The sequence below is a fragment of the Poeciliopsis prolifica genome, unplaced genomic scaffold (assembly GCF_027474105.1).
Source record: "Poeciliopsis prolifica strain line A6 unplaced genomic scaffold, Auburn_PproV2 SCAFFOLD025, whole genome shotgun sequence".
Lineage (NCBI taxonomy): Eukaryota > Metazoa > Chordata > Actinopteri > Cyprinodontiformes > Poeciliidae > Poeciliopsis > Poeciliopsis prolifica.
The window spans coordinates 2,613,827-2,626,884 of NW_026562400.1; the positions used below are offsets into that span (position 1 = coordinate 2,613,827).

At 38.1% G+C, this 13,058-nt stretch overlaps 1 protein-coding gene across 8 annotated transcripts in view; it reads right to left on the reverse strand.

The window, feature by feature from the left end:
* The window catches only part of cspg5a (chondroitin sulfate proteoglycan 5a), a 48,481-nt gene that overhangs the window by 7,668 nt on the left and 27,755 nt on the right, over nt 1-13,058 (reverse strand). For 3 of the 8 annotated variants that reach the window (XM_055047126.1, XM_055047123.1, XM_055047128.1), the window contains exons 3-4: nt 6,770-6,958; nt 1,150-1,228 (exon numbers count right to left, since the gene is read on the reverse strand). In XM_055047126.1, coding sequence (XP_054903101.1) covers nt 1,150-1,228; nt 6,770-6,958 — 268 coding nt within the window. Of the gene's footprint in view, nt 1-1,071; nt 1,229-6,769; nt 6,959-13,058 lie in introns of all 8 variants that reach the window. The other 5 variants (XM_055047127.1, XM_055047125.1, XM_055047121.1 and 2 more) reach the window with 3 other exon arrangements.

Here is a 13,058-nt window from a genome sequence, read left to right on the forward strand (position 1 = left end):
TTTGAAAAACAAAGTAAACAAGAGGAGTTGCGGAGGCAGACATGGCCACTAGGTGGCCCATATAAGCGACAGAGCAGACATGCCATGACATTAAATACAGATGCAAAGAGGTGATAAGAAAGAGAGCAGGTTAGAAGGACAGAGAACAGGCAGGACTCACTGCAAGGATGTTTTTTCTGTCCTAAAATGGTCAAATTGTAACAAAAAACCTTTAAGACTTGAGCCAGCTTGGTTTCAAGGGGGATTTGAAGCCTTTAGCCCCTGGCTGTGTTTGTAGCATCATGCAACCACAGCACCAAGCTACGCTGTGCTTGGTCTTTTGTCAACATTGTGGAAACTAAACTCTGAAGAGAATGTTTTCATGGCTGCGGGGAACTAAAAATAAAACCAATCAAGATAAAAATGTTGTAACTCTAAAACTCTGTGGGTATTTATCTCTTTGTTTACACTCTATGGCAGGCTTCCTGACAGACTCTTACATCTGGAAAAGAAATGTGATTCATGATTGTTTTTCATTTGTTCTCTATTCAACACCAGATTCCTCTTGACAAAACACCTTTTGCCATTAATGATGCAATCCAGATGATGCAATCTGTAGGAACCTTAGGAATTTTTTTTAAGTTGGTAAAAAAAAATAAATCACTGCTGCTGGATTTGGAAATGTTGATAGATCTCAGGAAATATTACGAGTTAAAAAAATTCTAACTATTGCATCCCTTTTGAAAAGCTTAGCTTTTGAAAGCTTAGCTTTTCAAAACCAGAAATATTTAAGAAATAAAGATACCTTGAGAAAAAACTGAAACAAAAATTTGTGTTCAGAGACTGATGATCATTGGGCTTCTGATCACAATCCCTCTGGTCCTATTTGAGTTTTGATTTCCTGCATCATTAAAGAAATCTCTCACTATTGATCCTGGCACTTGGGCCCCGCTAGTCCTCTATCCTTTAAGCTTATAACACCTCAGAGTATCTGAGAATACTCATGCCCATGCATTTTGCGGGGGTGCAGGATTCAGGTTGGGAGGGAGATGCAGAAGAGGGTGAGAGAGAGAGAGGCGAGAACCACGTTACCTGACAGATAATGTTATCATAGTAAGCCAATGCACGGGCATGAGGGACGTTAGGAGGGGTGTCGCACAGTTTCCTTACATTTGGGTGGGAGCCCTCAGCGATGGTGGACAGCGAGAAATTATCATTGTGCTGCTCCGATGAAGGCCGGTACTTACTGCTGGGCGCCAGCAGGGTGGAAAGGGTTGAATGGAGGGAGAGACCAAAAACAGAAAAAAGGAAAATTTCAGAGATTTGAGGTGAAGCCGTAGGGGAAACATAAACATAAAGGAGCATGTGGGATGTTTTAGAGAAAAACTCGAGAAATTCGGAAAAGAGACAGAAGGAGTTACAGGACCGTGAAGAAAGGTGGTTAAGGAGGAGAGATGACGTGGAAGAAAACAAGAATGAAATGGCAAGAAAGACTCGAACAGAAAAAGAATATGCAGGTTGTGGATCAACAAGAGGTAAGAGATCATACAGTGAGACAGACAGGAAGAAAAGCATAAGAAGGATGGGGGGCACAAAAGCAGCATCAGTTAGACAGCTCAACATCAGAAATGATAAAACAGAAATAAACATTTATCTGTGATGCAACACACTGACAATAAAATGTTACTTGCTTTTAAATTCAAAAAGTAGAAAAAAGTGACTTATTTTTTTTACTTTTTAAATTAAAACCAGGCAAGAAATAGCAGGACATTATCTGATATTACTTTCCCTTAATCTTGAGCTAGTATTAGCTCAAGATTAGCCAATTTTGATTAGTATCTCGCAACAACTAGGGTAGCAGCCCTAGTTGCTCCGATATGTTGTTGCAGCAAGTAGGGCTGCAACAATATATCGAAAATATCATCACAATATCTGTGGCCGTAAAAGTTATATCGCAAAAGACTACTAGGAGAAGCAGGTGCTCACAGCAGACACTAATAACATCACTCAAAAGGTTAAAGGTCACAGAGTGATTGAAAAACTTATCAGAAAGAGAGAAAAATGTAAATATGCAAATATACCAGTCCATATTCCATAGCAAAATATTTACACTTATTATGCCAATTGGAAGATTTTCTAAAATCTTGTAACCCTGCACTTAGTTATAATGAACACATGGAAAATTGTGTTTGCAGTGAGAAGCTTTCAGGAAACTCTTAACAGCCAGTGTAGCAATGTAACAGCAGTCATCAAACAGCATTTCACAGTTACTGAACGAAATTAATTCCTCTCAAATATGATTTTCTTCTATTTATTAGCAATACAACATGAGTCAAAAGCTTCCCTGAAGGAGAGGACAGTATGTAAGCAAACTTGTTTTTTGTTTTGTTGTTTACATATTTGGATCAATATCAATTTTAGAAACACTGGAGAAATTAAAGAAAAGACCATACAACATTTTCTGCAAAATATCATTTTACAAAGTGCAGTTTCTGGTGAGAAATAAATAAAGGCAGTCCTGGGATGTGGTAGAAGTATGTGAGATCTGACTGTACAATGGCACAATAAGTTTTTAAAAACTTTAAATTCTCATTCCAGCAGGCTCATGCAAAACTGTTATGTAGGTCAATGCATGTACAATAAGAAATAGGCTAAAAATGTTTAAGTTTCAATGGATTTTGGGAAGGAGGAATACTTTGCTCTCGGAAAAAGGTTTGGAAGAGATAATCTGAACATTTAAAAAGTTCAACAAGAATGCAGCAAGTGTTTTCTGGATGGTAAGTCAACAACGCAACAGTTGTCTTTTCCAGCAGCCATTGTACAATGCATACAATGGAAAAAACATCTGACCAAACGTGCTGGAGTTCTGTTTGGGTTGCTAGGTCGTAGGGCTGCGCTTGCCTAGGGTTGCTAGCTAACAACACAGTGCTGGCCAAATGTGACTTAACAATCCACAGGTTTCTGAAACAGCTCATTTTCCTAACACCAAAAAACATAAACTTATTTTTATTTCCAAAAAAAAACGGCAAGGGGGTTTCCTAAGAACTGGAGTTGTTTTCAGAAGCAGTTGAAATCAAAACGGAAGTACAAAAGCTTCCAAAATGGGAATTTTGCATAACCATTTGGTATACAGTACAGATGAATGTAGTTTCCGATCATAGCATATATGAATAAATTATTCTCTTAATCTATCTTAAGCAGTTGAGACCAAAATGGAAGTAAAAAAAAAGTCCCCTTTAGGAAATGGAAACCCCTATGCAGCGTAAAAGCCCATATCACAATGTCATTGAGATGCTGTGACTTGAAATGTTCTGTATATAGATAAATCAGATGCAGCTACACAAAGAGTTTCCTTTCATCTCACCTGGGAGGAAACAACTTCAGGAATTCCCATTTGACAGAGTCATATTGAAGTCTTTGAGATTCGTGCTCCTTCGTTTTCATCACAGCAAAGAGAAGTTTGTCTCAGAAACAAAATCAAACAGTAACTTTGTTGATAGTGACACCAGTTTTACATATTTTTCTCTTCTGGCTGTCATCTGGCCTCTCATTCAAACTATTTATATGAACTCTTGAAAGCGCAGAGAAACATCAGCCCACCGCTTTCTGATGTCAAGCTGAGACTTTGCTTTTCATCATTTTCACTCTCTTATCATGTGTACAGTTAAAGAGGCTGTGGTCTTCTTCTTCGATCAAAACGCAGCCATTTCCTCTGATCTGCATGCAGAGCTTTCACGTTAGATTTGACGAATGAACTGTCATGACTGAAAGATTAAGAAATGATGTGGGAAAGGAAGAGATAAAGCATGTTTCCCATCACCACTTCCAGCTTTGGTCTCACACTAGGTTCCCTTTGAACAAATATCAATTCATAATTCCTGTACATAAAATGCACAATTTCAACAGTTATTAAGGTACTTGGTACAATTAAACAAATTGGGAGATATAGTTTTGATTTACTGGCTTTAAAACTTGCTTGTTAGATGTGATGAGAACAGTTTTTCACAACCTGCAGTACTCAATTATGAACATACAACTTGTCAGATGTGTGACAGAATTTTACAATGAAGAAAGGGGGAAAACTGCAGCGACCAGATGTGCAAGCATAACTGTGACCTAACCACACAGTTAAGAGGGGATCACATATTTTATGTTTCATATTGAATAGATTTTTTGTTGTGGTTGTTAATTTTTCAAAGCCAAATTTTGTTGACCTTGATTAATTTGTAAAAACAAAAAATGGCTAAAACATCCTTGGTGGTGTATACTTTTAATTCCCACTGAATTGTTGGCAGGCTCAGTTTGAATGTATCCGACACAAAATTAAAAATTACATTAAGGATTGTGCAGGTAAAAAATGAACTGAGTATTCCTCATCGGGCATCATGATTCAGTTTTTGTTAAACAGCAGGGCAGCTGTTTAATCATCATTTGGCTGCTTTTAATTCAGTACTCCCAAATCTACATTTCAGTTGAGTGACTCTCTACAAGCATTACATATTAGATGAATAGCTCACCAAACTATTATTAACTGCTGAACTATTGGATTATCTTTGTCTCTGTTGCATTTCTGGTCGATAAGCGTTTGACCAGAAAATAATGATGTGTGTCAAAGCAGAGGACTCAGAGCTAAATATACTCATTAAATCAGGGATAACAGATAATGAGTTCAGTTTCAGGATTCAATTTAATGGGAGTATAAAAAAACTCTTTATTTAGTTACTTGTACTTCTGATTAAAGGAAGCAGCATTTTAAAATCCTCCCTCGGTCTTTGTCTCCTTTGTCTCTCTCCGTTCTTGACCAGGATGCTGCTTGATCTCAAGACGCTCCCCAGAAACTCACAGCAGATGGAGAGTGTGGGAGTTTCAAGTATTCATGAGCCTTTTCAGCACCAAACACGCTCCTCTGAGTGTGTCATGCTGAGTTTTTCTCCCCAACGCTGCCCTCTCCTCTTCGTCTTTCGCTCTGTTTCCTTCCTTCATGCAACACTTTCGCCGTCACTCCCCCATCCTCATCTTTCCTTCTATTCTCCTCTCCTAATCTGCCGTCCTCCAGCTCCTCTGCCTTCTTCTCATCGATTGCTTAAAACCCACCACTTGATGAGGCAGTGTTTTTCTTTCATGCAGCACCCCGTAGCTCACACCCCTCAGGTTGCACAGCTGTATGTAGGTCAACCCCACCTCCTCCATCCGTTTCCCGCTCCCCTCCCCTCCTCCTCTTCAGACTGCCCTACTTTCAGCTGGATCCACAGTCCCAATGACATCACCCTCTCTTTTTTTATTTCTGCAAGCTAGCATTATTGATGCTAGTCAATGCACCACTTTTCCTCCTTACTACTGACTTTAATCTCCTCCACAGCTAGCATGATATCCCTGCCTGCAGTCCTAAAAATAAACCCTGTAGTGTGGGAGATTGTGATGAGGTCTCTGTCCTTTGGTTCTCATTTGCATCCGCGGTGCTCAGTCTGTTGCTCATCCACAGCAACTGCTTTGTTGCCACGGAGATCAGCATCAAAATATGAGCACAGTTGAAGTAAGGGCAAAATAACCCCAACCTACTCCTACTCCTTTTTACATTCAGTCCAGCTCTTCACTCTGTCTGTTTCTCTCTTTTCCTCCTGCTGCTGCCTTTCCGACAGTCTTTTTCTTATGATACAGTGCACCAAATAAATTGCAGGGCTTTTAGCTTTATGCAAAGGTGTTGAGGTCACAACACAGCAAGTCCCTTTTTTGAATTAGCATTGCATCATAAATGCATCATACTTTTTAAACTTTTTCTCGTTTTGTCAAGTTATAATCAGAAACTTTCATAAGATTTTATGCAGTAGACTAACTAGTTGCATAACTGTGAAATGGTTTTCTAAATTTTTTATAACCAAAATCCTGATCATGTCATAGCAAATAAAATATAACCACTGCAATAAGGTAAATGTTTTGAAAACTGTTCAGAGCTTTGAATATCTAAAAGAGCAGTGTTCAGTCCATCATCCAAAACTGAAATGAGTCACTCCAAAGCAAGACATGGCCATCTACCAAAAGTGTCGGACCGCTCAAGGAGTGCATAAATCAGAGAAGCAGCAAAGAGGGTATTACTAATTAGGTGAAAATTGGTGTATAATTCAGTTACTTTAACAGCCATGCAGTTCTTTGTAGAATTTAAAGAAAATAAAAAGAAGTTTGTGGTGAAAGGCATAATGAGGTCCTAAAAAAGCTCTCGTACTATTTTATTTGTTTAACCTCTCTCTGTGTACATGTATTTACATTCATATATAAATGAATTAATTGGTGACTGATAAGGTTAGAATTTAATAACTGTAATGATTTGATCAGTTGGTGAACAACCCACTGCCTTTGTCTCCTGTCAGCACAACAGCCTGATTTTCTGGACTTCTTTGAAAGACACATGAAGTTGGTTACATTCATTGCCTTTCTTTCATTTTTCATGCCAATCTCAGAATCTTGTTTCGTTATTCACAGTGAATGTCTAATATTCTATAAAAGTCCTGATCTGTCTGATTTCTTCTGCAATTATTTAATATTTCTGTAATTATAATTACAAATGCAATGCAGCAGACATTGCAAAAGTTGAAGGTTGAAGCTTGCAGCAGCTGTGGTCTCCTTCTAAACAGTAGAAAAGTTGTTTTCAACTAGTGGTTGTCAATTCCTGTCATCTAAAGATTTCTGCCAAATGTCTAAAAGTCTCAGTGAGACAGTTAGGCAAAGAAAATAGAACATAAAATTTTACATCTTCTATTTTTCTTTAATTAGAAACCTTATGGTCTTGTCTCACCTGCGCTTGCGCAACTTCTTGTTCTCCGTCTTAAGCACATGGAGTTTTTTGGCGAAGCAGACGATGATCATGAAGAGCAGCAAGACCACCAGGGCCGAGGCGCCCACGGCGAGGCACATCACCTGGAATTCAGTCACCACCGACTCGCAGCGCGCACCTTTGTGCCAAATGTAGTCCTGGACATTGCATCTGAAACAGACAGACAAGGGGGATCATGGTGAAAGAGTCAGGTGAAAGGAAAAGGTGAGCAAGACACAAAAAGAAATATAAATATGTGCCAAATGGATTTAAACTTGCCATTTGCACCGTCTCAAGTATTATGGATATTATGGATCAAGTATTTTCACATTAGTAATTACATTTATTAAGTTACTAGGGAAATTGTATTGCTACTAATATTCAGATTAGTATGAACAAGATCAACAAGGGGAAAATTAGCAGCCAAGTGCTGGAACTCAAATAAGTGTTATTAATTGACTATCATTGTTACCACCTCTGTGAAAGCTGGAGTTTTGGTCTGGAGCATACATATATATGGAATACCAAGACAGAACAACATCGGCAATAACCACAGAGAAATTTGGGAAGGAGCCCAAGTTAAAAAAAAAAAAGAAAAAGTACAATCCCAGAATCTCTGCAGGCATCGTTGAGCACATTAAAAGATAAAAACAGACCAAACAGGTAGCCATGTTTATAAGAATTAACAGAAGAAAACTCTTCTGTATTACAAAATGACCTAAGCAAACAAATTTCTCCTTTCTACGAACCATAATATATTTGTAAGAGTCCACTGGTCAAACAAGACCAAAGTAAAGATGTTTAACTTCCAGTTCATGTTTAGTAAAAACTGAACATACAAAACATGAAATTATCAAGCATGGAGGTGGAAGAATGATGATTAGTCTGCAACTATTGGGCCATATAGTCTTTGACTTCTACATGCACTTCCTTACAAACTAGAGTATTATAGAGTCAAATGTGAGGGAATCTGTTGGACAGAGTGTTGCTTGAAGTAAAAACAGATGATCAACAGAACAATGTCTCAAACACAGCAGGACATCTACAACAGAATGATGGAAAAAGTACAGAATCAACATGTCACAATGACCCAGTCATCGTGAAGAGCCCAACATGAAATGCTGTGGAAAGCGCTGTGGGAAACCCAACTCTGCAAAATTAACTGAAACAGAAGAGAAAAGAAATTGAAAGTTCCACGTGATTAATGACTGATTCAGAAAGCATAAAGTCTGTACTTAGCCTCACTGATAATAGAACAAGAACAAGAAAAAAACCACCTGAGGTGATTTTCCATACAGATGGTGGCTTTAGCTCACAAATGGGCACCCAGCAGCTGTCAAAAATACTAAGTCAGAAAATACATTCATAAGATTCAATAAACCACACATGTAGACTCACACACAAGATACACACAGACACCATCTCCTTTTGTAAGTGTCTGGTAAAGTGCAGAGTTCGCCTGGGGAGGGGACCAGAACCACAGAGGCAGATTACTTTGTCTACCCAATGTTTGTCATGGACATGGCAAACATATCTCAATACCTCATGAAACTTTTGTCCCTTTAACACATGGCGTTCAGAAAGTGGCCCACTCACCATTATGGACTTCAAAACTGTATATGTGTTCCTGTAAAGCTTGCCAAAAAATCAGAGAGTGGGAGCTTACAATCGCTTTTATTTAATTGATTTCACTATAAAAATGGTCATAGGGTGCTGCACAAACAAATAGCATTTTATCATAAATTTTTGATTGGCACAGACAATGGCAAAAGATCATGAAAACTGAACAGACTGACAGACTTTGGTGTAATCAGTGAATCAAAAAGACAAAGAAAGTTAAAAACAGAATTGTTTTTTATGTAATGACGATTAAGGATTAATTTAATTCAAAAACAGGAGAAATACTGGTCCATCCATCCATCCATCCATCCATCCATCCATCCATCCATCCATCCATCCATCCATCCATCCATCCATCCATCCATCCATCCATCCATCCATCCATCCATCCATCCATCCAAATAAAATATATCATAACATTACAATAAACTTTATCTGATCTGAGGATAACTTTGTCTCACTGTGAAACATGTATGGCAATGGAATATTTTGCAAGATAGTATTTTTACAAGCATGAACAAAAATTTTGGGGAAATTTGAAAATACATTATGGGAAAAACCTATTTGTAAAACCTAACAAAGCTTTCAAAGTCCTAGATCCTAAATTTATGTTCTACATTTTTATTGCGTGGAGATTTTGCAGACATGAACAAGAAAAAAGTTGTCATCAAAAAAGCTACATTTTTAAAATATAATGTTATATCACACTCTTTGTTCACCTTTATCATTTAGGAGAGGAGTACCATGTTCATTGTTATAGGATTTCACAATCTTGGCTATCATAGCTGCTTAAAATATACTTTTATAAAGATTTTCATCGCTTTCACAGCAAACTGGGGTGAAAAGGGTAGCTTCAAGTGAAAACTGAGCAAGACATGTACTGCTGTATTTTCACCCTCTCCTGAACATGTCTCTATAGAGGAACTGAGATGAAGACATTGTAAAGAGAACAAAGAGTTTGAAGTTTTCTGGTCCTATATGCTTTTCCACATTTAGGTGCGTTCCCTTCACGGCTCGTTTTCCTGAATCCTTCCTGAATATCCTTCTTTCATTTGCCAGCTGAGAAGAAGAGCTGCCAAAGAGCCAGGAGACATTTTGAGTGTGTGGGCATGTGTGCGAGGAGGAGAGAGGGGAGAGATGGAGACTGATATCGCATTTTCAAGGAGACTTCAGTGCACTCAATCTCTGAGTGTTTCTGTGTTTGTACAAAAGAAGAGGTTTATGTAAGTCGGCGCGAGACGGAGAGAGGGTGAGAGTGCGGGTAGAGAGGGAAATAAAAGGAGGATAGAGGGATGCAGAAAGGATGAGGAGGAAAAATGATGTGCTGGTTTCTATGGCGACCCAGCGGCGCAGCAAACGGAGCAGACATGGAGCTGACATGTCATGCCTTCACAAGCGAGCCGCACAAGGGAGGGAAAAATCCTCTTTGGCATCCAACTCAACATTCCTCTTCTGTATTCCTGCCCTTGTTTCTCTAATCCCTCTCCTGCCGTTTGTCTTTTTGAAAATGTATTTCCCTACTCACTGCCGCTCTTTCGCTGTCCTACTTCCCTCTGAAGACCTCCAGCTGATGCACATCTCCTGCTTTTAGGTTGTGCAGCCAAACTGTTTTCACCTTGGCCTATTATTAAAATGAGCAAGGTGGTGTCATAAGTGAACTTAATTATCTCTGACAAGGTACTATCACTGCAGAACTGTGACATTAGAAACTACACACAGTTTGGTGAATGACACAGTTTGCTTCCATTGGAAAAAAAAGCTGCTATTAAACATTGTTTCCAGTCATCCCTGCTGCAGTTACTTGTCAACATAAAAGTTTCTTTCAGCTCAAAAGAATTTTCTCTCTCACTGTAGTGAAGTAACATGTGGTCTGCTGATGGAGTAGTGATGCTGGCAGGATCAATGAACGTATTCACTAAGTCAAAGTGAATCAATAGTTGCAACCTGCAGACATTTGAGTCAGTGAGGAAAAGGAGAATATCAATAAACCAGTTTCTGATCATCATAAACAAAGAAAGTAGAGTTTCTTCTCCTGCAGACTCAGACAACTCCTTTGTTTATGCCCACAGAAAATCTGTCTTGCTTTTACCAACGCTTTAGAAAAATTCATAAGTAGGTTTTATTCCCCGTATTTATTTTTTAATTTTGCTCAAAATTAGTTCATTTGAAAGTATATTAGTCAATGTGTAAAAAGAGGATATAGAAAGAAATGCTGAAAGTTAAAGTGAATATTGGCCAGTTCTGTTTTTCTTTTAAGATATACAATTTTAAACAATATATGAACAGTATTCAAAACACAATTGTCCAGCCTTCTTCTGGGTATTAAATATTGATATTAGAACCACAAGGAAATTAAATCATCACATTTTTAATTTGCACAATATTGCAGTAGCAAAAGGAATAGTAGGAGGTAATATCTAGTAGGTCTCTATGGCTCTATTCACTCTGCTTGTAAATAATATATTTGGACAGTTAGATAAACTTCAAATGACTTTATGGACATACTTGATAAGGAATTCAGTCATAGCATATTGTAGTAACTACAACAGCTTCTTTTAATTTTGTGCTTCCTCTGATCTCCATTTTGAACCCCTCAGTTATATAGACTATTACTAACTTTTAGATTTTTTCACATTTTAACCACTTTCACACAGAAAAGCGTTGTAGAAACCACAGTTTGTAAGTGCTTACATATGGTGGATTAGGTGACCAAAATATATGCATTTTTTGAGTTTCGAACCAGCTTGACGCAGCTTAGACTCCATCGAAAAAATGATCAAAATCAGATTAATAGACAACCAGACTGCTAAGCTCTGCTGCTATAATACTATATATCAATTATGTTATCTTTGCTAAAAGCTTATAAACATGCATTTATTATTTGTATTTGAAGGAAGTCAACAATATCTGTCATTGTTGGATAGAAAAAACAAAAACAATAGTTTAAGAGACACAGAAACAGTAAACAGATGAAGCCCTATTGTGTTTTCATGGAGGTTTATTGGATTAAAATAAAACAATCATAAGATTTCTGATCTAATTAATAAGACTAGCTGACAACATCTTTTACTTTCGAATAAATTTGGCTCAGATCAATCTTTGTGAATGTCTTAATCCCTGGTAAACGTTTAAGTCTAAAGCTACAAAGAGAAACCAAAGGAGCCAAACTTTTCAACAGGGATGAAAGAGCTTCTGCAATCAAGCTTGTTCGAAAGCTCCCAACACTTCTGTGGTTTATATGAGACGCCAGCGACAGTTATTCCCACTATGAAGTCACCACACATCCCATTACAGTTTTATTCACTCTCCAACCCGTCATTATCTATGTTGCCATGGCGCACCACAGCCATGAGAAGTGAAATCAAAATCTAAAAGAACCACGGAAGAACTGGCACTGGGACAGAGAGAAAGAAAAGAATACAAGATAGTAAATCCTCTGACTGTTTGCCTAATTAGGCTAGAACATGGGTGTGTTTCATTCTAGAGGAGTATATGGCGCTGCAGCACAATAAGATCTGTGCTGGGTTGATTTTCTGAGGACGAATGGAACGTGACAAAAGCAGAGAGTAAAAAAATCTCCTCCTGCTGCCTCCCTGTGGTTCCACTGGCACTGCAGAAACACACAGCTCCAGGGCAGACACAGCCAATCACAGCCAGGAGGAATGTCTTACCGCCGTCAATTACGCTTATGTACACACTGCTCCCAAGACATGCTGCTTGTGTTGCTGCTGTTAAATTAATGAAACTGCTGATTGTACTGTCTTATCCTCTGTTATATAAAAAAGTATAATTGACTATATAATTCATTTTCAGATCTCAAATAATTATAGAATTGACTCATTAATATTAGTTGATATTTCAATAAAGTCTTGAAAAATGGTTTCTATTTTATAAAAAAATAAAACACTGTTTTCTGGAACCTGATTTAAAAAGTCAAGAAATTAGCTACTATCTTAAACCAGGTCTTTGTTTCTATTGTTGGACAGAGGAATTCTGGGAACATTTCCCTCTCTGTCATGTTCTTCTTTTTAGATGTAACACATTGTGAAGATCTGCTTCTTTGTATGCTTAGATAGATGTCTCATAAAGTTCTGGACTCAATATGATTTCTAAAAACTTTTGACCTATGGCTCAATGTTGCCTCTATGGCTGTGGAGAAAGAAAATAGCTATTTAAATATCACATTATAGCAACAACCCAGATCCAGCATAGGAACTGGTCCAGTGGGAAAACACTGCTGGAGGTATGAAAGCTTCAGTTTTACCTGTAGGAGAGATGAATGGTTGTTGCTTAGCTGTAGGAAACTTGAAGTAAGATCAAAAGGAGAGGCAGAATGCATTTTGACAAGGTCACAGGAAGGTTAAAGGGAAACAACCTAACAGAAGGTAAGACCTGAACAAGCTGCATCTGAACTGACAGGAGAGGGTATGCAACAGTGTTAAATATAGTAGCATTAAGTCCAGATTTGCATAAAAAATAGCACTACTTTTAAACATGTCCTGCCTAAGGCTGACATTTTCTTATGCAAGGATTGCAGAGAAGGAAGAAAAGAACCGAGTCCAGGATCTGGAAGCGACTGGATGTGTGGCTAAAAGGCCAGCAGAGGACAGGAGAGACTCGGGATCTCCTAAGGAAAAAAAAATTGTAACAT